This window comes from Megascapheus bottae, chromosome 24 (assembly GCF_031878675.1).
Source record: "Megascapheus bottae isolate mThoBot1 chromosome 24, mThoBot2.hap1, whole genome shotgun sequence".
NCBI classification, from domain to species: domain Eukaryota; kingdom Metazoa; phylum Chordata; class Mammalia; order Rodentia; family Geomyidae; genus Megascapheus; species Megascapheus bottae.
The window spans coordinates 12,165,053-12,190,063 of NC_143532.1; the positions used below are offsets into that span (position 1 = coordinate 12,165,053).

At 47.8% G+C, this 25,011-nt stretch overlaps 2 protein-coding genes across 4 annotated transcripts in view; both read right to left on the reverse strand.

The window, feature by feature from the left end:
- Positions 1-340: 340 nt before the first annotated feature.
- On the reverse strand, positions 341-13,038 carry Edc4 (enhancer of mRNA decapping 4). The gene is made up of 29 exons (XM_090357412.1): positions 12,776-13,038; positions 8,841-8,997; positions 8,356-8,467; positions 7,985-8,084; positions 7,554-7,744; positions 7,304-7,450; positions 7,117-7,221; positions 6,702-6,811; positions 6,533-6,616; positions 6,344-6,439; positions 6,145-6,247; positions 5,853-6,033; positions 5,674-5,746; positions 5,486-5,574; positions 5,208-5,395; positions 5,017-5,126; positions 4,773-4,944; positions 4,040-4,473; positions 3,852-3,956; positions 3,621-3,773; positions 3,511-3,547; positions 3,204-3,381; positions 2,938-3,093; positions 2,721-2,836; positions 2,457-2,622; positions 2,185-2,371; positions 1,879-2,098; positions 1,135-1,298; positions 341-881 (listed from the first exon to the last, which is right to left on the reverse strand). Exons 1-29 carry the CDS (start codon positions 12,855-12,857, stop codon positions 689-691), a joined length of 4,209 nt encoding a protein of 1,402 aa, XP_090213538.1. The 5' UTR covers positions 12,858-13,038; the 3' UTR covers positions 341-688.
- Positions 13,039-15,273: 2,235 nt separating this feature from the next.
- Positions 15,274-25,011, reverse strand: part of Nutf2 (nuclear transport factor 2) — an 18,901-nt gene continuing 9,163 nt past the window's right edge. For 2 of the 3 annotated variants that reach the window (XM_090357413.1, XM_090357415.1), the window contains exons 2-5: positions 19,491-19,618; positions 17,352-17,423; positions 17,169-17,267; positions 15,274-15,429 (exon numbers count right to left, since the gene is read on the reverse strand). In XM_090357413.1, the coding sequence (XP_090213539.1) occupies positions 15,316-15,429; positions 17,169-17,267; positions 17,352-17,423; positions 19,491-19,589 (384 nt within the window). In that variant the 5' untranslated portion in view covers positions 19,590-19,618 and the 3' untranslated portion in view covers positions 15,274-15,315. Of the gene's footprint in view, positions 15,430-17,168; positions 17,268-17,351; positions 17,424-19,490; positions 19,619-24,788; positions 24,843-25,011 lie in introns of all 3 variants that reach the window. The other variant, XM_090357414.1, reaches the window with a different exon arrangement.

Sequence of the window (25,011 nt, forward strand, 5' to 3'; positions counted from 1 at the left end):
CCCCCAAAGGACAAGACTATGATTGGACGGGAGCTGAGGCGGGGCTTAAAGCCAGCCGGCAGCTCCACCCTTAGTATCAGATTGGTAGAAGCTCAGGAGGGATTCCAGAGGGCAGAACTGCCCATAGAGGCACATGCTGGTGATAAACTGGCCCTAGATGCTTTGCTGAGGTGGAGAGAGAGGAGATCTGGGAAGGAAGTTGAACAAAGAGGGTAAATGATCAGGCCCCCCAGGAAATGACCCTAATGAATGATCTGGGGCCAGATGAATGGCTAGGCTCTCCACAGAGAAAAAGAATGCAGTCATACCAAAAATAAACCAAAATCACACACATACACCATTTTATTCCAAAAGCATTTAATTGAATTTCTCAATGTTTTTCAAAAACAAAAAGATCCAAATTGGAGGTAAAAAGGAACATGGAAAATCCAACTCAAGGAGTGTCATGATCTCAAAGTCATGCTTCAGGCATGGAAAAACCCAAGCAAGCACAATACCTGCTTGGTCCCAAACTAACCCTGCTGGCTACCACAATCTGTAGACCACGGCCAGTACGCTTTATCCCCCACCTTGAACACTCAAGGTAGAGGCCTGAGCAGGTAAACAGCAGATATAGCCAGGCCTTGGCATAGGTCTATCTGCTGGTCCTCAGTACCACTCTACCCCCTGTGCAAGGCAGGCTTAGCTGCTAAGGTAGGCTGGGGGTCACAAGACCATGAAGCATTAGGCTGAGACGCCGGGCTGCTTTGCCAAGTGAGTTGTGAGGCTCCGCTTGTAGGAACTGGAAAAGCTTCTGGCGCACCTGTGCCATGACAGAGCCCATATGGTCTCGAGTGATGGGATCACTGTGGTCCAGATGCATCACAGCCTCTTCTAGGTAGCTGTGGATGGGGGAAAAAAAAAGACATTACAGTTGGGTGGGTGACGGCAGATGGTAGTGCCCCCTAGTGGCACTGAAGCCCAGAGGGACTAGTGACAAGGGAAGCCTCGGAGCCTTGGGAGGCTGGTGGTGGATGGGATGGGTAGAGCAAATCAGAGGGGGAGGTGAAGGCACAAACTGATGTGTGCATGGAGTTGCTCTCCCTGCCCTCCTTCCTACAGCTCATCTTCCGATCCCTAAGTGCTCCTACTCACCTGAGCTTGAGGTCAGTTCTAGTGCCCAGGTCTGATGCCAACTGCTGGATAAGGGAAAGGAGAACAGGCTGGGAGAGTGGACAGGGCGGTTGCCCAAAAACCTGGGCTGGATCCACAGTTTCACACACATAGAGCACCAGGTTCAGGTCAGCAGCAGTCAGTGCCTGGGGGCAGAAGAGGGCAGCAACTATAGCTTATAGTAGGATCGAATGTCTGCTTATCTATGGTGCACAGCCTGAAGGAAGACCACATAGTTGGGTACTGAGGGCAACAAAGGGACTGAGAAAGAGTGCTAGGGAGCTGTACTGTTACTAGAAAATCAGGTCAGAAAAGTTTTTTATGAAATGGTCACAGGTAAGGTGTGCTGCAATAGGAAGAAAGAGGTCCAGGATAAGAGAGCAAAGAGGCCAGGTGCGGTAGCTCACGCCTGTAATCCTAGCTATATAAGAGGCTGAGATCTGAGGATCTTGGTTCAAAGCCAGCCTGGCCACTAAAGAACCAGAGACTCTTATCTCCAATTAACCACTAGATAACGGAAAGGGGTAGGGCAATAGCACTGAGCTGAAGAGCTCAGGGACAGTGCCCAGGCCCAGAGTTCAAGAGAAAAAGGAGCAAAAGTTTGGAGGACAAAGAGAACCAAGAATAGTACCAGACACCTCGAGGCATGGAAGGGGAGTGGAAAGTATGATGTGTGGCCCTTGTCATAAGACATCTCCTTCTTCCTGGGGCCTAACAGTATCCTACCTGCTGGAAGGCCTGATTGAGGTGGCCCTGCTGCAGTAACTGCAGGATATGGGCTTGCTGAGCCTGGCAGTCAAGGTGGGCAGAGGGGACAGGTGTACCAGCAGCTGAGCGCATGGCCTGCATGATGCTGGAGGTGACAGTTGCCTGCTGCTCTTTGAGTGCCACACTCACTTCGCCCTTAACAATGCGTTGTACTTGTGCTAAAATGGACTCCTGTAGACTGGGAAAGTAAGTGGGGTAGGTGAAGTGGGAAAGTCCAGGGTAGCCCTTCTCCCACCATACTTGACCCATACCCTATCCACTCACCTGCCAACAGCCAAATGGAGTTGGTGTTGCACCTCAGCCCGAACACTACTGGACACAGTGGCCACCATCTGCTCGGTGGCACTCTGCAGTGTACTGACCAGGCCCCGAAGTTGGGCAAGCACAGGCTCCCTGGCCTCCTGTTCCCGTGCCTTCCGACTCTTCATGTGACTTTCTAGCTGCTGCAAATCTGTGGGTGACCACAGGGATGGTAAGAGATGGTAGAGAATAAGCCATCCTATCTTGGGTCATATGTCTCTAATGTCTCTACTCACATTCCTGCGTGCCCAGCCGAAAGCTATCGTTGATCTGCTGGAACATGGCCTGGCAGCTCTTCTCAAAGGCAGGCAGTACCACACTCTGGAAGGCTTCACGGTAGGCAGCTTGCATTGGCCCCTGTAATGTATCTGCAGCTGCTCGGGCAATGGAATCTGTCAAATTCTGGGGCACAGACAGGGAGGGGTCACGTTGAAGGCCTGAGAACAAGCTTGCTAGCCTATCCACCACTTTCCCACCCCTAATCTTGGGTCCTGTAGCACCTTGGACTTGAGTAACTTAGAGATATTCTCTTTCATGCTGCCCTCCACAGCTGTGAGCTTGGTGGTGACTGAGTTGCTCAGTTGTCCTGCCACGGGTTCCAGACTCCTGGAGACACCTAGGGCCCAGGGAAGAAAAGGAGGTACAATCAGAAAAGGAAGCTTCACAGGCACCCGTAACGCTCCCTGACCCATTCTAAAGACTCCATGTAAAACTCACACGGAGGAACTGTCTTCTTGATCTCATCCCGTATACTGCGCTCCAGCCGCCCAGCCACAGCGGAGGACAGTGCCTGAGACATCTGCTGAGTCAGCTGCTCCTGAAGCTGCCCACCTCGCTGTTGTCCCTCAGCCAATGCCCTCTCTAGTCGCCGCTCTGTGTTATAGCTAAGGAACAGGCCTGGAGCAGGTCCTGTACCCCTCCCTAGGCCAAGAATGGTGGCCTGACCCTGGACCAAGGGCTATGCCCCCCTTCATTAAGGATACGCTCCTGCTCATGCCGGGTCTCCAGGGCACGTTCTACGTGGCCTGTGACAGTGCTCTGCAGACCTTCAAGCTGGGCACAAAGACGCTGCAGCAGCTCTTCTTGGCTGTGTCGAAGCTCTGCCAGCTCTCTCTGCTGCTGCCAAATTAGTGCTGGCCAGTCCTCAGGGGGCTCTACCATCTGTCAGTAGCATTGACAAGTTATGTGATGCCTGTCCTATGCTTCCCCAACCACCAGACTAAGGGCCCAGAGCCCCTCCCACCCTAGCAGGACAGGGTCCCCTTGGTGCAAGGGTACTCGAACACTTACATGGTGCTCTGTGAGCCGGGATCCCACAGCTGAATCCCTGCCATAGGCAAGAGACACGTTAGGCTGTGTCAGGAATCGATCCCACTCCCTGAACCCACAATCTCCCCTACCCGTCATCTTTCTTGCTTTTCCTCTTGAGCTTGGGTGAACTCCGAGGAGATCCTTTAGTTTTCCAGTCCTTGGCAGGCAGCCGTGGAGTAGATATTTTGGTACCAAAGCCTCCTGAGGCAGAGGCAAGGCTGGCTACCTCATCATCATGGTCACTGTGGGAGGGAGGAAAGATTAAGCATCTGCTTAATTGCCAGCCCTCTCGTGAGGGGAATGGTATGGGAGGTGCCTACCTTTGCTCGGCACTCGTATCCTGGCTGTCATGTTGCTGCAGCAGGTGATAAGGTAGTCGGTGGAAAGCTAGGCTTTTGTGCTTTTCCTGGAGGCCATTCCTAGGGCTGAGGGGACAAGCAGAGTCTGAATAGTAAATAATTCTCAGGCCCCTCCCACAAGCACACGTTCCACCTTCCAAACTCCTCACCTCTCTGCCAGTGTGCTACAGGTCTCACGAGTGATGTCAGGTGCTGTGGGCCAGACCTGACTATCAGAGGTGGCAGCTTCCTGGGTCAAGGCTGCCTCCAGTAGGGAGGGGGTACTATGTCGGTCCCCATCCCCAGGGCCTCCTTCTAGGCCAAGCTGAGAACCAAGCTCAGGCCCTGCCCGGGGCCGTGGTGACAGTAGGTGTAGTGCCGAGGCAGCTGAGGCCATACTGTCCTGCTCAAGAACCTCAGAAGCAGAAGAGCCAAAGCCACGGGATAGGGCCTCAGATGCAATCTCAGGAATGTCCTGAGACAGGGCAGTAGAAGCCGAGGAGATAACATCAGGGGAGCGGGTACGACTGGGGGAGGCCTGGGGTAGCCCCAGGGGCTCCACTTCCTGCAACTCCACGGACAGTGCAGAGGCAGCAGTAGATACCTGCAGTATGTCAAAGATGGGGGTTAAGTGACAAGCAGTGGAAGAGGGCACAGTGACAAGACATTGGTAATGGTAGCCATGAGAGGTGGAAAGCCAGGAAGGGAGATGCAGGTCAAAAACAGGGTCATGGCTGGAAGAGGAGGGAGAGATGGGGAGGATGAGATGGCCTTCAACAAACACAAAAGCCTGCCAAAACATGGAGCACCCAAGGCAGAGCAGGATAAATGGAAAAAGTATACAAGTGGAGTGTGGTTGACTTTCCCTGCTGTTACCCATGTCACATAAAAGCGTATGTGTACCTGTCCAGGCCCCTTGGGAGTAAGTTTGTCAGCTGGGCCTGGGAGCAGGCCAGGCAGGAGGCTTCGAGGGCTTGTCTGCAGGCTGCTGCTGCTGCTGCTCACTGTCAAACTGCCATCCAGCTGCAGCTTGGGGCTCAAGGTCAGTTCCTCAGGTGGCCTGCTGGCAGGAAGACTAGAGACAACCAGGGCATGGCATCACCTGGCAATAGACCTTGCCATCGCCCAACTATGACCTCCACCTTACTTGGGCAATGAGGGGTCCACAGCCGAGGTGTTGCTCACTGCAGACACAGCTGTTAGAGAGCTGCTGCTGCTACTGCTGCTGCTGCTGCTGCTGCCAGGAGATGCGGTGATCTGAGGAGACGAGGAGACGCACAGAATTAGCACCCTGGCCTGAGGCTGGGACTTGCCCAGGTCTCCTTCTATGGGAGGTACCTGCTGCAGAGAGGCAGTAGGTGTCATGAAGGCATCAGGTGTCATCAGTTTAGGCTTGGTCTCACTGCTCAGGCTGAGGAAATCAGCAGGTGCAGGCAGCTCCACTATTCGTCGAAGGTCAGGCTGGGATCCATGAGCAGCTGACCCTAGACCCTCGGTGCTCAATTCAGGTCGAGATTCTCCAAAAGCTGGGGGTGGGGAGAGGGTGTAGAAGGCCACCTTGGTCAGATCTCAGACCCTAGTCAGTGTAACCAGCTTTCCTCTCATCCCTTACTCACTGAAGTCTTCGTGGGTGTGGGTGGGGAGCGGGGCCACCACATCAGGGTTGAGTTGTGGCTGGAAGCGGATCTGCACATCCTGCAGGGCCCTGCAGAAAAGGAAGGGTAAAATAAAATACTCCAAGTTGCCAGGGCCAGTAGGGATGGGTCACAGACAGGGCCTGGGTGGGTCTCCCTGACACACTCACTTAGTGTGTACACAAAAAAGCTTGATGAGCACACCAGCTGCTGACTCCATGGCACCAGCTCCATGGGAATTCTCTGAAAGGACAGATGGATTATTAAGTCCCTGGCCTGTTCCTTGCCTCAGCATACTCTGCCCTGTGCCCCCACCCCCCCCCAAACCATATAACCCTGGGCAGCTCACCAGCCCCCAGGCTGTCATTTTCTTCCTCAGCAGGCAGCACCTCAGTGTGCCGTAGCCGGCAGCGACTTACAACCTGGATGCCAAAGCTCAGCACAGGGTGGGTGAGTAGGAACTCTGAAATGGAGCTGAAGCAGGCCCGGCCCTCCTCCTGGTTCTGTAGCAGCTCCATCACATACAGCACCTGCACATGTAGATATTCCTAGCTGAGTTGAGTGCATGAGTGCTGCTGACATCCCTACCCTGCCCTCCTGATAACACTGGCCATGCCTAGGGGACCCCAAGAGCAGCCTACCTTCCGCTGTACATCACTGAGAATAAGGTATTCTGCTGAGAGATCCAAGCAAACCTTAAGACTGGGGGGCACACTCACTGAGCTGAAAATATCTGGGGAGAAACTAGGGAGCCAAGAAGGAGGCTAAATGAGACTGGCAGTTCAAAGAGGCCATATTCCTACCTTGTCAACCCCAGAAAGTCACCTAGCCTTTGTTTACCGAATGGTCTGCAGGCAGGTCCAGGACACTGTGCACCACATCTTCAGCTCCCGATTCTGGTCAGCACCAGTAATGAGGAACCTCCAGAATGGGACTCTGTAAGGCAACAAGACACTAAGTGGTTAGCTAGGCTCTTTCTACACTAGCCGAGGGCCCAGCCCCTCACCCACTTGCTTGCCACTCACTCACTCAGGATCCTGTTTCTTATGATTATCACAGAACAGGAGACAGGAGAGGGGCCGTCCATCATGAGGCTTCCACTCATGGAGACACCTACAGGCAGGCAAGTAAGAGGCTTAAGTGAGTAATCTAGACCCTTCTTGCAGGGAAAGGGTGTGTTCCTTAGGTCTTGCCTTACCTTGGCTCATCTTGGCCTTCAATGTAAATCTGCCAGAACTTGACATATCCATCATGGCTTGCAGTAGCAAGGACAGTCCCATCAGGGGAGAGGGCTCCTTCACTTAGGCACTGGGAAGAATCCAAAGAGCTTAGCTTTGCCATCTGACTAGAGATGGAAACAAGCCCTGGTCAGATGAAGATTGCTGTAAGCTGGGCTTATCCACAATGGACTTGCACATATGAATGAATGAATGAATGAGGGCTACAGAGAAGACCAGACCTGCAGGACACAGCTAAGTTAGGAGTAAGTTCCATAGGTGAGGTCACTTTGTACTCGGCATCCCCATGGGCAGAGTTCTGGGAAAGCCTTCTGGGCAGCTATGGACACAAGGAGAGAGTGAAGAGGACAGGGACATAATTGTTTGTAGGCCTACCGTGCTGTGGCCTTTTACCACAATGAATCCCTGCTTGATTTGGCTGACATCCACAGGCCAAGTGCTGTGGCTAGAGCGGAGCATTTCCAGGTCCCACACCTCAGCCTAGATGTACAAAGGGGTGAATGTTCAGCTCATGTGCACAATACAGCAACTTTGTCACCTCCACCAGGCCCAACTTCCTCACCCGGTCTTCATGTAGTAAGGCCACCATTGGGCTGCTTTCCTCACAACAGTCCTCGCTCTCCTCCGGGATGAAAGGGCACCAAATGATCCTACGGAATTGGTTTAGTGATGCACCCTCTGGCTGCCGGATATGGACTAAGATCTCTTCTCTGAGCAAGGTGTTAAGGGCTAGGCACATGAATGACAATGAGGTGGTCAGTCAACCCAAGATCCACCCGCCCTTTTGCAGTCTCCATGGCTGCAAAAGGATATTGAATTTTGCCATTAACCAGAGCTAAGCGCCACACAAACAGGTTGCCTGCCTCATCGAGGCAGGCCAGCTGAGGAGAGTTGAGGTGTGCAAAGGCCAGATCAGCCACACTGCCTGTGAAGCCCTTGAGCAGGGTCCGCTCCGAAGTGCTCACACTGATCACTCGCACCATCGCTGAGCCATTGTTGGCGGCTGGAATGAGGAGAGCAGGAAGTCATGAGCAAGTGCCGAGGCTCAGGCAGCAGGACACAAGCCCTGCCCTTGCCTGCCTCACTGCCACCATCATAGTCTCAAGTTATGTTTTCCCACCCAGCTTTTCCCAGTCCTGTCAAAGGTTAGGACAAGGTCTAACACTCAATGTCTGAGTGGGCTGACTGGTCCAACACTGAAACAAAATCTCTGGGGCTTCCTCTTCTTTCTGCTTTTACTTACCCCGAATAGCATATGCCAAAAAGGAGTTAGATACAGCAATCAGGTTTCCATAGTAGTACTTCTGTTCCCAATCATATTTAGCTACAGGCTGAATTTTCACCTAAGAACCCAAAGTGAGGAAGGTCAAAGAGGCTGAGATCAGGGGGTAGCTTTCCCCAGAAACTAGGCAACCCCCAACCAGGCTGCAGATGGGAGGGTCCACAGGTACAAGCTTAGCTAGCCCCCGAAATCTCACTGAGTCAAATTTCCATCGTGGCTTGGCTTTCTGAAACTAAGGTACATTACCTGCTTGTCAAGTGGTCTCCATAGGAACTGGTGGCATGGGGAGAATAGAGAGGCATATATGCCAGAACACACACACTGGTACCTACCTTGTTGCTCCCCCGTGCCTTGCTTGAAATGCTAGAGTCACTGCTGGCCACAATCTCCACCTCCTTGGCCAAAATTCCGATGCAGGTGGAGCTGTCATCTCCAGAGAGGCAACTGCAGGGCAGGTGTACAAACCTTGTCTCTTTTTCACCAACAAGCTCAACGAAGGGTTAGGAGGAAACAACTACTTGCTCAAGTGTCTAATCCAGATTCTGGGCTCTGCCTAGTTCACTATTCCCAGATCCACACATTCCCCCTTGCTCCTTTGTAACAAAATGGTTCTCATTCTACAGCATCAGTGAAGCCTTTAGCTTGTCCTCACCTCTCATCCCCTTGTAAGCTCAATGTGGTTAAGTGTTCTTCCCAAGGTCATCCAGACAGGGAGCAGTAAAGGCTGTGGGCCCCTCTTGTCCCTCATCTTAATGCTTAAAGCTAGCAGAAGCCACAAAGATATCATCACCCCCATTTTCATCTCCCAGGTACTCACATGACCTGCTTCTCCTGCAGGTTAATGGGAGGCATGGTCCGCAAACCAGACTTGTTTGTTGACGAACTATCACCTGAGCTGAGGGTATCAGGAACCAGGAGCCCATTGAGATCCCCATTGTAGGTACTAGATGGCCTCTGGCTTTCTGCACTGGTGCCTGGGGACAAAAAAGGGTCAACCTGAGAACCTGTTCCTCTTCCATCAACCTCTTCCTGCTGAGCTTCCTTCCAGACCTGGAGGTGCTCTAGGAACGTTCAACTGAACACAACATGTCTATTCAAATCTTTCTTTCCAAAAACAATGATGCAGGCCAGGGCCAAGGGTGTGTATAAGACATCCTGGGGGAGGAAAGAAGCCATCAAAGATTCTCTTGATGGGGCTAGAAGCATAGCTGAGTGGTAGTGTATCTAGTTACTATGTGTGACTAGTATCTAGTATTGACACAGAAAAGAAAAAAAGAAAAGAAGGAGAGAAAAGCTCAGCCAGTATAAGTAACTAAAATGCTATTAGTCCAGACTTCATATGCTACTCTTTAGATACATAGTATCTAGTTAGTATGTATGAGGTATAAAGCCTTGGGTTCAATCCCTAATACCTCAAAAAAAAAAAAATCCTCTGAGGACAGTTAACATTCAGGCTAGGATTTATAAATATAAGCTCTGATTTCAGAGGTCAGGAAAGCTTCCCAAGAGGAAATACCATCACAGCTACTGTAGTTACTACAGGCAAACATAAGGATAGAAGGAAAACAAGGGGGCTGGGAGTTTGGCCTAGTGGTAGAGTGCTTGTCTAGCATGCACGAAGACCTGGGTTCGATTCCTCGGTACCACACAGATAGCAAAAAGCCAGAAGTGGTGCTGAGGCTCAAGTGGTAGAGCCCTATCCTTGAGAAAAATCCAGGGACAGTGCTCAGGCCCTGAGCTCATGCCCAGGACTGGCAAAAAAAAAAAAAAGAAGGAAAACAAGGTTACAGAAGCTTAAGGTACAACACTGAGGTACTTAAGACTCTCTCTGCTGAGCCAGCTCTGAATGAGTTGTGGCTCATTCCTGTAATCCTAGCTACTCTGGAGGCTGAGATCTGAGGATCAGGGTTCAAAGCCAACCTGGGCAATACAAAGCCGACACATTCTTGTCTCCAGTTAATCATAGAAAACGGGAAATGGGGCTGTGGCTCAGGGGCAGGGCAGTAGCCTTGAGCTGAAGAGCTCAGGGACAGCAACCAGGCCAGGGTTCAAGCCCCGTTTAAAAAAAAAAAAAGACTCTCCCTGGTGGTATGAAGACTACAAAAGAATTTTGTGTTTTTATTTTCTCTTCTGAGGTGCTGAAGACGGAACCAGAGCCTGCATATCCTAGGCAAGCATACTGCCTTCCACCACTGTGCTACACTACCAGGGCCCAAACATTGTTCTGTTTTGGTTTTGCTAGTTTTTGCTTCTTTTCAAGACAGGATCTATGTGGGTAGCCCAGGATGGTCTCAAACTCAGTATCATCCTGTTTCAGCCTCGAGAGTGTTATGTTTACACCATCATGTCTGTCCCCACAAAAATGTTTGAAAGGGGAGGGTGACATGGTCAGCTCTGGCCAGTGGGCACATTGCGCTCAGGCTGCATACAGAATAGCTGAGAGTCTGGGTGACAGATAACAGGCCCCAGACCAATTACACATGGGAATAAGAAAGGAAAGGGCTTGGAACCTGGAGTTTGGCCTAGTGGTAGAGTGCTTGCCTAGCATACACGAAGACCTGTGTTTGATTCCTCAGTACCACATACATAGAAAAAAGCTGGAAGTGGTGCTGAGTTTAAGTGGTAGAGCTCTAGCCTTGAGAAGGTCAAAGGACAGTGCTCAGGCCCTGAACTCAAGCTCAGGACTGGCAAAAAAAAAAAAAAAAGAAGAAGAAGAAGAAGAAGAAAGAAAGAAAAGGGCCTGCCCAACAGAGAAATGGCTCAGGAAAAGCCACTTGGGAAGGAACATGAAAGAAGTGGATACAGAGGAGACAAACTAAAGAGTAGGATATGAAGTCAGGAATAATAGCATTTTAATTGCTTGTACTGGCTGAGCTCTTTGCTTCCTTTTTTTCTTTTCTGTGTCAGTACTGGGGCTTGAACTCAAGGCCTAGACACTGTTCTTGAGCTTTATTGCTCAGATCTAGTGCTCTATCACTTTAGCTAGAGCTTACAACTCCACAGCCAGCTTTCTGCTGGTTATTTGCTACCTGAGCTGGCTTCAAACAGTGCTCCTCAGACCTCAGTCTCCAGGGTAGGACTATAGATGTGAGCCACTGGCACTGCCCCCCCCCCCCCCGCCTTTTTTTTTCTGACAAGATCTCATTATGTATCCTTCATACTTGAAGTCCTCCTGCCTGTGCCTCCAAGTGCTGGGATTCATGGCCAGTGATCACCATTATTACCAAGTATGTGCCACCATACCTGGCTTCTAGCTGAGTTTCAAAGTCTCATTAGTTAAGACACTAGCCAGCAAGGAGAACAAGGCTTCAGAAATACAGCAAGTTTCCACTCACAAAACAGTCTTGAGGTCTAATTTGGTCTTTCAGCGAGAAAAGACCAGCAAGAGCTACTTGGCAAAAAAGAACCCACGTGGCAATCAATAAAAAGAAGAGTTATGAAGAAAGCCACTGAGCTACCTTAGCTGCTCTGGGATATACTGGCCACTCTCCTTTCCATGCAGTCTGCCATGAGGATAAACAAACAGCTTGTCCTGGCTGCACATGGCTGACCATGTCAAACTCTACCAAATCTCTGTGGAGTGTAGTCTGCTCAACAGATAATTATCATGAGATGTGCACAGAAAGGGAACACATACCCCAGGCATGAGACAATGACCCAGTGGTCTCAGGAGGCAGATGGAGTTTCTCAAGAGTATGGTTTTCCTAAATCCACCCAGTAAGCAATAATTTGTTTTCAGTAGCAAATAGTTTGTGCTACCCAGGAGGGATAAGAACACACTCTACAGAAATATCAATTCTCAGCTATGGTCACTGTACTACCACCACTACCAGTCCTTCAACCACTATAACTCAGCCAAGATCTGTGAATCTGCCTAGAAATTCTAGTATCTTCACACATGGGATTTCAGCTCAGTAATATGTGGCTGTCTACATGTAAATGCCTTGAGGGTCTTTCCTGGCACCCAAACTTCTGGTTGTATTTTGAAACATAGCCCAAACAGTATTTCTCCCCTTTCCCAAAACCTGCACTCTGTATCTCCAGTTTCTTCTCCATGGATGACCCTCATCCCCATTACCCAAACTGTACTATTTTACAATGACATTGTATTACAATCCTGTTAGTTCTCCGTGTTCTTAGATGGTAAGAGCAATTCTAAAATTCCACCAGGAGACCAAGTAAAAAGTGAATGAATAGAATCAAATAGGCTTGCAGCTATGTGAAAGCCAGATCCAATCACAGCCTTAGAGTCTATGGTTTGCCTTCACCTCTGAAAGAACACTGAAATGGGGCTGACCACCTTTCTCCAAAAAATGTTTCAAGGTAACCGTAGGCCCAGAGTCTGCCTTTTAGAAAGAAGGGCAAGTTGCAGAGGGGAAGCTTAACTCTGGGCCAAGAACTCGGCATACATGGCTTCTGAGCCAATGGCGAAAGAGTAAGGACACTGGGCCAATCCCAGAAATACAAATTTGGGAGGAGAGGGGGGAGAAACCAAAGGAGCCTCGTTTTCCGTGGAGAAGCTGAAGGACATAGCAGAACCGTCTGGTGACAGGATGGGAGGGGTCACAACCTGGGGTGTGCGCCATTCGCTGGGAATGCTCAGTGATCTATGACTCCGACCTCCATCTGCCTTCACCAGCTAGGAGGATCCAGAGTGGGTCTTAAGGTGGCAAGCCGGCGCCGAAGACGGTTCAGACCCACGCTGCCCGTTTCCTTCTTGGCCAAGAGACCACCCCAGCTATCTCCGCTCACCCCCTGCCGGCCGGTCCAGCTTGAGGATGTCCCGCAGATGCTGCGTGGCGTCCTCGATGTCGATGCTCGCGCAGGAGGCCATGGGCCCAGTCGCAGACGTTCCACCGTTTGGCGTTAGTTCCGCTGCCGCCTCTCACCACCCAGCTTGGCCTGGCCGCAAAATAGCCAGAAAGCGATTTGCGGGTCAGTACACCCAGTCCACCTACAGCTATTAAACGGCCGCCGTGCCGTGTCCGTCTCCGCTAACCCCACCAACCGCCTCCACTTCCGGCCCCTTGAACTCCGCTCCCGGAACTTGCGAGGGCCACAGAATAAAGGTTCCGGGGCTGGAGGGAAATGTCTGACTTCCATCAGAGCCGGCCCCTCTTGGGTAGCTCCACCCCTGAACCAACCCGGTCAGGGAAGTTCCCCAACTAAAACGCAGAGCAAACGTCCAAGCTTAGTACTTGGCTACAGAAAGCTCTACACGCCTCAGAAGACAACGCCCTGTCCACTGTGTTATGAATTCAAGATAGTTCTAGGGCGGGATGGACTTGAAGTTATGCCTTTTCAGATCCTGAGAAATATACGGAATGGGCAGAAACTACTTTTCTGTTGAGAAATGGGTGGTTGTAACCAAAACCTGAAGGCATCTGGAAGATCCTAAGGCCTAGGAGTTGCAAGAGCAGGGAACACTTTTCTTTTTTTTTTTCTTTTTGCACAAAGAGCAAAACTATTGTTCTCTAATGTTCCCCAGTATTCCCTTGTCCCATGTGGCACCCTTAGGTTAGGAAGAATGAAACCACAGTTTACAAACACCTCTTTATTGCAGACATTTCAGGCACAGGTACATGGTACATGTTAGAAGCTGTATTGCAGTTTTATACAGGGTGGTCTCAGAGGCAGCAGACATCTACCTCTCCCCCACCCCCACTATCCAAATACACAATATCAGTACCATACTAGACTGTTCTTCAGACAGCTGTGTTCAGAGTAGCCAGGTAACCTCTGAGGTCTGAGGAAATCCTACCCTCATCCCATAGTGAGGGAGAGAGTATCTATCACAATACAGGTGAGCCAGAGTGCCCTCCTCAATTGTAAGACCCTAACAGGTTTTTTTTTTTGGGGGGGAGAAGGGGGGTCATGGGCCTTAAATTCTGGCCTGGGTGCTGTCCCTGAGCTCTTCAACTCAAGGCTACCACCCTACCCTTGAGCCACAGCCTCACTTCCTTTTTTCTAGTCTTTAAGTCAAGATAAGAGTCTCACGGCTGGCTTTGAACCTTGATCCTCAGATCTCAGCCTCCTGAGTAGCTAGGATTACAGGCATGAGCCATTGCACTTGGTGACCCCTAACAGTTTTAACCCAAATCCTGGATTCGAATTTAACCTTCAGATGCTATTTTGCCACTAACTTTACAGTCATCCAGAGGCTCAGTGATGAGGAGCTAGATTTGTACCAGGCAAGGCCTCTTTTTAAAACTGAAGAACAGAAACTGCCCTGATATTTAAGGTGACTTGCAATTTGAAGATTAGTGTTGTGGGGATTTATGCATTAAGAGAATAAAATAACCTGGAAATGCCCTGCAGAGGCCTGAGAACTCCTATAAAATGAATCCCTCTGGCTCAGAGGGACTCATTCCATAACACAGAATCTATACTCCAATTCAACAGGGCCTGGCTGTGTAAAGATATACTAAGCAGATGGATCTGAACTGTCCTCTGCTTGCCATGGGGGGTTGTGGGGGTGAAGCACCCTGAATATTATTCTGACCCTTTGGGGATGGAACAGACCCCTTCATCATAATAACAGCCTAGGCCAGAGAGTCTGACCTGTGGGCCAAGTTTGCCAGGACTTCTATAGTTGCTATAGGATTTACGGTTACTTCTCCAGCAGAGACCACAGGAGGTGTCAGAACTAAATACAGAGAGTTTTCAGTGCAAGAGAAGAGTCAGGCCAAAGCTCTCCCTCTGGTTTCCCAAGATCACATGGGCTGGGGAGAACCCTGCCCTCTCAGGCTTGAGAGAAGCTAGCTGGGAATGCTGCTTCAGAAATGCAACAGGTATTGCTGAATTTTGAGGCAGAGGTGGGAGGGTAAGACATGAGAAAGACAATGAGGGCAAGGTAGTTATTGATACCCAGCCAACTACTAAACTAATTAAAACAATTTAAACTGTTAAGAAAATTTTTGTGGTTTTATTGTATCATGAGGCATTTGAAACATCTGAACAAATCAATATCTGGGTGGTGAGGCAGCTGCTTTCTCCTTCACTTCTTTGGGTTACTAGAGCAACTTGTCAGTAGATAAAAAAAAAAGACAACCTTTTGCATTACTTAAGTCTTTCCAAGGCATGCGCTGGTACAACACAAACTTCTCCTGTCAGATGCAACTAATCTAACATCCAAACATCATGCACAACACCTTGGTGGGGGTAGAGTACGGCATCTACTTCCACCTCAGCCTTACTTATTTGTGTATGATATTTGGAGCATCTGAAAGAGTGTGATAGTATCGGAAAAAGGAGGGAGGAGGAAACAGCGTGAGCAAGTGGTCAGGAGGAGGTCAGCCAAAGTTGTGCAGGGCAAGCCTGAACATGTCATTGGTGCAAACCCAAGCATCGTTGATGTTCTTTAGTAGAAACATCTGGTGGAACCCCATGATAGGGTCTTCATCAGCCTGTGGGGAAAGAAAAAATGATTCAATCAAGAATGGAGGAGGCTGGTAGTATGGTCTAGTGGTATAGTGCTTGCCTACATGCATGAAGCCCTTGGTTCAGTTACTTGGTACCACATACACAGAAAAAGCTAGAAATGGTGCTGAGGCTCAAGTGGTAGAATACTAGCCTTGAGGAGAGCCCAAAGACAGTGGTCAGGCCCTTAGTTCAGGCCCCAGGACTGAAAAAAATGGAGGGAATTCAGTGACAGGGAAATAGGACAGAGTAAAGACTTGGGGATTAGACCCTACTATCCTAGACTCAAATCTAAGTATAGCCAAAGAATACTTGTGATATGAATGAATAAGATATATCAAACACTGCTTGGCAGAGATGCCAACAGATGGTCACCTGCACTGCCATACATGCTTAAAAAGACAGAGTGACGACCGGGTTTGGTGGCTCATGTCTGTAATCCTAGCTACTCAGGAGGCTGAGATACGATGATCAAGGTTCAAAGCCAGCCCAGGCACAAAAAGACCTGAGACTCTTTATCTTCAATTAATCTCTAAAAAACGGAAGTGGGGCTTTGCTCAAGGGTAGGGCAGTAGCCTTAAGCTGAAGAACTCAGGGACAATGCCCAGGTTGAGGTAGGGTGGTAGCCTTGAGCTGAAGAGTTCAGGGACAGTGCCCAGGCAGAGTTCAAGCCCATGACCCACCAAAAAAAAAAAAAAGGACAAAATGACTTACTAGTTAACTACAGCATCAGAGCAGAGGATATGATGCCTACCTCTGAACTCATTTATGTCTCTAGGCACAGTGATCAAAATTTTGAAAGAATCCTATAGTACTTAGCACTTAATTTACAGTATCACTCTTAAGTGTTTGATAATGCCAGACAAAACAAATTACTGAAATACTGACTAGCTGAATAAGTGATACTGTTCTAAACTGAGTTCATAATAGTCATTACACTATAGGAGAAAAAATGGCACATTAGGTAATATTTCCTGTCATATTATTATATGGCATTTTAATTGAAAAAGAAAGGCAAAAAGCCTCCAGCCAAAACACAGAAAATTTTCAGGTACCAGTGGCTCACACCTATAATCAAGACGCTGAGATCTAAGGACTGCAGCTCAAAAGTTCTGGAGACTAACCTGGCCACAGTGCCACTTCCAGTTTTCTAGTAATTAATTGGAGATGCCTCACATTCTTTAGTGCCTGTGCTGGCTTTGAACAGTGATCCTCAGATCTCAGCCTCCTGAGTATCTAGGATTATAGGCATGAGCCACCACTAAGTCCTCACCGGGCTAAGTCCTTGAGACCCTTATCTTCAATTAATTACCAAAAAGCCAGAAATGAAGCTGTAGTTCAAGGGGTAGAGGCATTTGCCTTGAATTCACAAGTTTAGGAACAGTGCCTAGACCCTTGAGTTCAAGCCTAAAGACAAACAAACAAACAAAAACTAAAAAATCAAGCAGAAAATCAGGACAAGCTGAAGAAGCCTAGATAACCAGTACTGTCTCCAGCATCACTTGTTTATGTGGGAATTAATGTCAGTAAGGAGGCAAATCTGTTACTTGGGACCTCTAGATTAGCGAGAAACACTAGGAAGAATCTTAGAGTAGATGGAAGTAGCATTGGTTAAGGGTCTGAGTATAGACACTGATAAGCACAGCTGTTCTAGTCACATTCAAAGGGAAAGCAGGGACCCAAGGTCTGCTCATCTTGTCCCCCTACACTATAGCAGCACTACTACCTTGAGCTGGCCCACAACCATACTGATGATACAGCTATCTGGCGTGGGCTGATGGTCCTGTGCCGTGATACTGTGCTGGATTTTCTGGAACGGAAGGCTCTGCAAGAAAAAGGGTGAACAGTGGTTAAAACAAAAACAAGGCAAGGAAGGAATTACCCATTTCCCAGCTCTAGCATTACTTACAGACAACTTCTCCACAATGGCAGCTTTTCCCTGGAACTGCTGCCCTTCCCAGGTAAGGCATGATGCATCAATCTGCAAAAATGAACAGAAAACCTAGGTTTTAGCACAAGGACTAGTATAAGGCCCCCAAAAGATGTTATTTGGAGCAATGAATCCACATTTCCATTTCCCTGTCTGAATAATAAATGGACAAAGAATAGCTCCCAAACTTTATTTACCAAGTTTAAAAATTACGCCTATTGGTTCATGGGCTCTGAAAAGTTATTCAACAAAATACAATTATTAAGCTTATTACCGATTTTTATTTAAGTCATAGGGCCTCTGGTATACATGGATCCAAGGAAGGACACATGTGGCCGAGGCTCAGAAAAATTCCATCCTGTTACATGGCAGTAGTAAACATTAGTCTCAGAAATGTTATTAGAGATAACTACCTCCAAGGCTGTGGCTGAGTTCCTCTGTGGCCTTTACAGTTAAATCATAAATAAGGGAGTGAGGTTTGGGAGTAATGGAGGCTGATTAGGCCTCCCAAGGCTTAATCTTGGACTCTTATCTACTATCAGAAGACAGTAGCTTAGCACCCTAGCTCTCCAAAACTTCCCCTTTGACAGCCTTCCAGGGCTTTCTTTAAAAAAATCTAAGTTACTTCAGCTGTGACAGCAAGTTACTTTTCTGTTTGTTTCATAATCCCCTTCAAAGGGGATTTTTAAATAATATACATACTTCTAGGACCTTGAGAAAATACTTTTGAATCAAACTTGCTTTAATTATGAGACAATGACCTACAATCCCAGCTCTGGGGAGACAAAGGTGGGAAGATTCTAAACATAAGCAATATAGTAAGAGGAGCTCCAAAGAGAAAGAGCGATAGACAGAATGTGAGGAACTAGGGCTATCGCACAGTGACTGAGCACTTCCTAGCATGCATGAAACTCTGGGTTGAGACCCTAGCACTGGAGGAAAAAAAAAAGTATATTCATAACAAATAGCCTCTGTACTAGATTTAGCATTTTACTAGTAAGATTTTTTTTCTTTTGCTCAAAAATACTTTGAAGTTGGGCACCGTGGCTCATGCCTGTATAATCCTAGCTACTCAGGAGGCTGAGATCTGAGGATCAAGGTTCAAAGCCAGCCGGGGCACAAAAGGACCTGAGACTCTTATCTCCAATTAACCTCTAGAAAATGGGAAGTGGGGCTTAGCTCAAGGGTAGGTTGGTAGCCTTGATCTGAAGAGCTCAGGGACAGTACCCAGGCCAAGTTCAAGCCCTGTGACCCACCAAAAGGAAAAAAAAATTTTTTGAGTGAGGGTTGGAGGTGTGGCTCAAGTGGCAGTGTGCTACCTAGCAAGCATCAGGCTCAGAATTCAAACCACCATCACCTCCCCCCACTCCCAAACCTAAGTGTACTTTGACATTTGAGGCAGAAGACTACCCACCAGCTACCAGGCTCTGAGGCTATATGTGAACTACTCCTATCCTGGGCAGATCTGATGGAAGTAGGCTCACTAACTGCGTATCATTAAGTATATAGAGATGGGGGGTGGGGGGTGGGGGGGAGGGTAATGGGTACCAAGACATGTGAAAGGGTATCAATGTATGTGAATTAATACACCTTCTATCTGGCAAATATCATGTAACCCTTTTATTAATTACAATAATAAATAAATAAATAAATAAATAGAGATAAGAGTTTCTCAAAAGATACTGGCCTCCTTGGGCTAACTTCTTTGTTTCTCATGAGCATTCAGGGGCTTTTAGCCCTAAAAAGAGGCTAGACTTGTATCTTCCAAGAGCTCAGCTTTGCAGTGAAGGTCCTCATCAGTGCTGACTTCTGGGGGTACTATGAGCCATAGCCACTTGCCTACTCTACACAATCTTCAACACAGGCGTTCCTGGGACCAGGTTCCTGACAAGGTGCTGGCCACATGAAATAGCAAGCCTCCATTCTCTAAAGGATACCGCCCATAATCCCCACTCTTGTGGAAGATAGAAATGTGTGAACCTAGTAATCAGTTTTCATCCTATGTACAGAAACTTCTGAGCAGTATAGGCACTCCAAAACTCATGAACTGAACACTCTGGCCCAATATCTGAATTGATACCCTGGGGTCCTACTTGGACCCTAGAGATAGCAACTTACATAAATTGCGCCTAGTTGAGTTCTGTCATTATCAAATAACTGGTAGTAATGTTGAATGAAGCTGGATCCAATCTGCTCCCAAATTGGCTTGTCTCCCATCCTGGAGCTTCACCCAGCCTCGCTGAGACCTGCAAGACCAGTGAGACGGTGATGGAAGTGTTGGTATGGTAGGAAGAGGAGGTAAACAGCCACCAACCCCTGTTCTTCCCTGGTTTCCTTGCACAGGAGTCACTCTGGGGGTGGGAGACTCCTCCCATGCCCGACTAGTGTTGGAAGCCCAGAGGACTATACTCAGCCCTTCCTTTGAGTAGCTCCTGTTGAGACAGGGGTGCCAGTGCTGTAGAGCACACATGATGGGTGTTAAGGGTGGAGCCATGACACAGCAAACCAGAGTAGGCCCTACAATGCCCAATAAAGGAAGGGAAGATCTTGAAGGAGCTAAACACTTTCCCCAGTCCCAAATCCCTCACATCATTTTCTCTAGTCCTTTCAACAACACGTAAGGCCAGAACCACTTCTACTTTTCCCATTTCAGACCAGGAATTACTGATGTCTATACATGACATTCAAGCTTCCAATACTATCCCACGGCTTTGCTGGCAGTGAGTGAGGGATGATGGCTTCTCAAAACCCCACTTCTGACAACAGCAAGTTAATTCTTTTTTTAGTGCCAGTTTCCGGGTTTGAACTTAGGACAAGCACTCTGCAACTTGAACCACAGCTCTACTTCCAGTGTTTGTGTGTGTGCGCGCACACACACACACACACACATGCGTGCGCACAAACACATGAAAAGGAATAAAATGGAGAGAGTCATGGACCTTCCTGCCTGGGCTGGCTTCAAGATCCTCAAATCTCAGCCTCCTGAGTAGCTAGGATTACAGATGTGGGTCACTGACACTCATGTTTTTGTTGTTATTTGTGATATGTAGACCAAGACTGGAACTTGAAATGAAGGCCTTACATTCTTGCTTGGGTTTTTTGTTCCAGGCTGCAGCTATATCACTTGAGCCACAACTCCAGTTTCAGCTTTCTGTTAGTTAATTGGAGATAAGTCGAATTTGTCTGCATGGACTGGCTTCAAACCTTTTTTTTTTTAAATTAATTAATTAATTTATTTATTTAGTGCCCGTTCGGGCTTGAGCTCAGGGCCTGACCACTGTCCTTGGACTTTCTCAAGGCTAGAGCTCTACCATTGTGCCACAGTATCACTTCTAGTTTTTTTCTATGTATGTGGTACCAAGGAATCGAACCTGGATCTTCATGCATGTTCGGCAGGCACTCTACCAGTAGGCCAAACTCCTGGATCCATGGCTTCAAACCTTGATCCTCAGACCTCAGCCTCCTAAGTAGCTAGAATTAAAGGCATCAGATACTGATGTCTAAGCAAGTGATTTCCTCAGTTTGATTTAATACCAAAGTAACAGTTGACAACTCTGAAGCCAGGTGATACCTGACATGGCCCTTTCTGGGCACTTCTTCACTGATGAAGGTGACTTCTACTTACTTCAGAGCTAGCAGCATGGTAAGAACACAGGAGTAGCTGATGGGCATATAGGGAAATAAATGAGACTGTGAAGGGTAAAATACACCATTTCTTCATGTCTTTTTATCTTAGCACTATTTTCATCCCAAGAACTGAGGAGAGATCTTCCCAGCTAGATATCATAATTCTAAAGATGGTGGATGGAAAGCCACCAAACTCCAAGTAAAGATAACCACTCTGGGGCCAGGAATGTGGCTCTGTGGTAAAATACTTGCCTAGCATGCATGACACCCTGTCCATTCCTCAGTACCACATAAATAGAAAGTCGGAAATTGCACTGTGGCTCAAATGGTAGAGCGCTAGCCTTGAGCACATAGAGCCTCATGGACAGAGCCCAGGCCCTGAGTTCAAACCCCAGGATAGGGTGGTAGAGATAGCCATTCTCTGGCTTTGTTAGGCCTCTCCTAGGGAGGGGGACCATATCTTCCTATAGGCACTATGACTACAGATCCATGTATTGTTCTATAGCTATCTGACCATACAGGAAAGCAAGACTCTATGCCAAAGCAGTGAGGAAATGAGTTTGATTTCAGCAGAAAACCATTGGCATTGGTAGGATCTGATGTCATTACTCTCTAGGGCTTCAGAATCCTCCCTGAAAAAGTGGAGACACTAACTTTTAGATGGCAAATTGTTGCACAGCTTTACTAAAGTAACCCGTTAAAGTCTTCAATCAATATGGTAAATGCTGGTAAACACTAGCTTGCTGCACTGCCTGTGACCTCACCCAAGGCCAGAGGAGGCAGCAAGGAGCAACAGTACAGAGGGCCAGTGAGAATGCAACCAACCTCCCAGCCCTTAAACAACACTCTAGCCAGTGAAGAACCAGAAAGCTAAGCCAGTTTTATTTTAGGTCCTCGAAGAGGTAGTGGCACTAAAAATAGAAGCTTAAGTGCTCAGATGACTAGGAAAAGTCCAGCAAGTCTGAAACAAGCAGAGGAGAAAGCTTGGATCCAGCCACGCCTATACATAGGAACACAAGGTGTGTCCTACTTCATAGTCTGCCAATAAATACATCAGCAGCAGGAAAAGCTCAACACCCACATTTAATCTTGGCTGCTGCCATGGTCACAATTCTGAGGAGTCAGACTGTGGATGCACCCCTACACAAACTTTTCCTTTATAGGCAGTGCACAGTTGGCATGCTCACATCTCTGCCCTTTGTGTTCCAATCCCACAGTATCCATGGTGTCTTGCCCAGTCCCCAATAAAAAGCTGCGAACGCCAGGCATCAATGGCTCATGCCTGTAATCCTAGCTACTCAGGAAGCTGAAATCTGAGGATTGGCACTGTGGCTCACTCAAGTGGTACCAAGGAATCGAACCTGGGTCTTCGTGCATGTTAAGCAAGCACTCTACCACTAGGCCAAACACCCGGCCCTCCCTCTGGTTATTTTTGAGATAGGATATCTTGCTTTTTTGCCCAGGCTACCCTAAAGCATGATCCTATTTTACGCTTTTCATCATTGCTAGTATGTTGAAATAGGGTCTCTTGCACTTTTTTTTTTTTTTGCTGTCCTTACTATCTCAGCCTCCCAAGTAGCTAGGATGACATGAGTGCATCACTGCATCCAACTACTGATTGTTATAAAGATTTATAAACCATTTTCTTGTCGGTTTTTTTTTTTTTTTGGATGATGGGGCTTGAACTTTGGGCCTGGGAGCTGTCCCTGAGCACTTCAGCTCAAAGCTACCACCCTACGCCTTGAGCAAGTGCCACTTCCCATAATGATTATTTGACAAGTCTCACAGACTTTAGTGCCTGGGCTGGCTTTGAACCATGATCCTCAGATCTCAGCCTCTTGAGTAGCTAGGATTACAAGAATGAGCCACCGAGACCAGCTATACTAGGTCTCTTGAAATCAGGCACCAGCCATGGCCATCTTCCTATCTACCATACCTCAAATATAAACCTGAAGCCCATAGCCAGATTAAGAGTTCCCTAATGGTGAGAAGGCCAGTCAGCCTGTCTTAAATACTAAGGGTCTAGGATAGGAATATAGCCAGTTCGGTGGAGAAGTAAGAAGGGCAGGCAACAATCTAAGACATGCAAGACTAACAAAATATCTATTCATCAGAAAACAAGCAAAAAACTCTTCTGATGTCACTAAGGAGGTACTGTGTATCCCGCCCCATAGTCCTCCTCTGATTTTCCACAGTATTTGAAAAGTCTCATCAAGACCCTGATAAGGGAGACTACTCCTGGCTGTCCAACCTTGATTCTTGCTATCTCTACCTACCCCTTTTCCTCTTCAGCAGCCAACCTGTTCATTTTTCTGGAACACACTGAACTTGTTTTCACCTGAAGGTTTTACAACTATTATTTCTATCTAGATCCCTCTAACTAGATACCTGCCCCTTGTTACCTATGGCAATTCAAGGGTCAATTCCACTGACCAACTAAGGTAGCAAGTCCAGTTAACTCATTTCACCCAATGTTGTTCTTTCAACACTCATCAACAGATGAGATCATCCTCATGCTTATGTATTTCTTTGTGGTCTGCTCCCTGACCAAGGAATCCCTGTTCAGAGTGCCTGACTGAAGACTAACCTACTGTTAATTAAATGAACAAATGGATAGGTACCCAGCCTAGGCCATCCCTTCTTATCTGGAGACATTGAACAGGAAACCCTGTTCAATTCAAGTGGCCTAATAACCTACTTTACCACTCACACCTTCTAAATTACCAGGAAATAATCCTTTGCCATCCACCCATCCTGCATGTGTATACATGTACTAGGACTTGAACTCAGGGCCATGGCATTTTCCCTTAGCTTTGTTGCACAGGCTACCAATCTACCATTTGAACTACACTTCTACTTCTAGCTTTCTGCTGGTTAATTGGAAATAAGAACACTAATAAGGGCTGGAAATGTGGCTTAGTGGTAAGAGTACTTGCCTAGCATGTATGAAGCCCTGGGTTCAATTCCTGTGCCACAGAAACAGGAAAAGCTGCAAGTAGTGCTGTGACTCAAGTGATAGAATGTTAGCCTTAAGCAAAAGAAACTCCAGGGGGGCCAGGAGTTTGGCCTAGTGGTAGAGTGCTTGCCTAGCACGCACAAAGACCCAGGTTCAATTCCTCAGTACCACATACATAGAAAAAAAGCCGGAAGTGGTGCTGAGGTTCAAGTGGTAGAGCTCTAGCCTTGAGAAAGTCCAAGGACAGTGCTCAGGCCCTGAGCTCAAGCCCAGGACTGGCAAAAAAAAAAAAAAAAAAAAGAAACTCCAGGGAAGCTGGACAGCAGTGGCTCACACCTGTAAGGAGGCTAAGGTCTGAGGATCAAAGCCAGCTGGGGCACAAAAGTACATGAGACTCTTATCTCTAACCACAAGAAAACCAGTGGCACTGTGGCTCAAAGTGGCAGAGCAATAGCCTTGAACTCTGGGCCTAGGTGCTGTCCCTAGGCCCAGGGTTCAAGCCCCATGACCGACAAAAGAAATAAAGAAAGAAAGAAAGAAAGAAAGAAAGAAAGAAAGAAAGAAAGAACTCAGGGACAGTGCCCAGGCCCCTGAATTCAAGCCCCAAAACTTGCAAAAACCAAAGCAAAGCAAACAAAAAAATGCTGATCCAGCTGGGTGATGGTGGCCCATGCTTTTAATCCCAGCTACTCAGAAGGCTGAGATCTGAGGAATGCCATTCAAACCCACTCTGGGCAGGAAAGTCTGAGATACCTATCTGCAAAAAACTACTCAAAAAAAAAAAAAAAAAAAAGCCAGAAGCAGCACTGTGGCTTAAGTGGCAAAGCACTCACCTTGAGCAAAAGAAGCTTAGGGACAGTTCTCAGGCCAAGTCCAAGACCCAAGACCTGCAGAAAATAAAAAAGAACACTGATCCTCAGATCTCAGCTTCCAAGTAGCTAGGATTACAGGTATAAGAAATGGGAACCTGGCCAGCCAGGTTCTATGCTGTCTGTGGTATATCTCTTACTCTCAAGGTCCTGGTCATCTGACTAGAAGCTGTGGAGAATAGCAGAA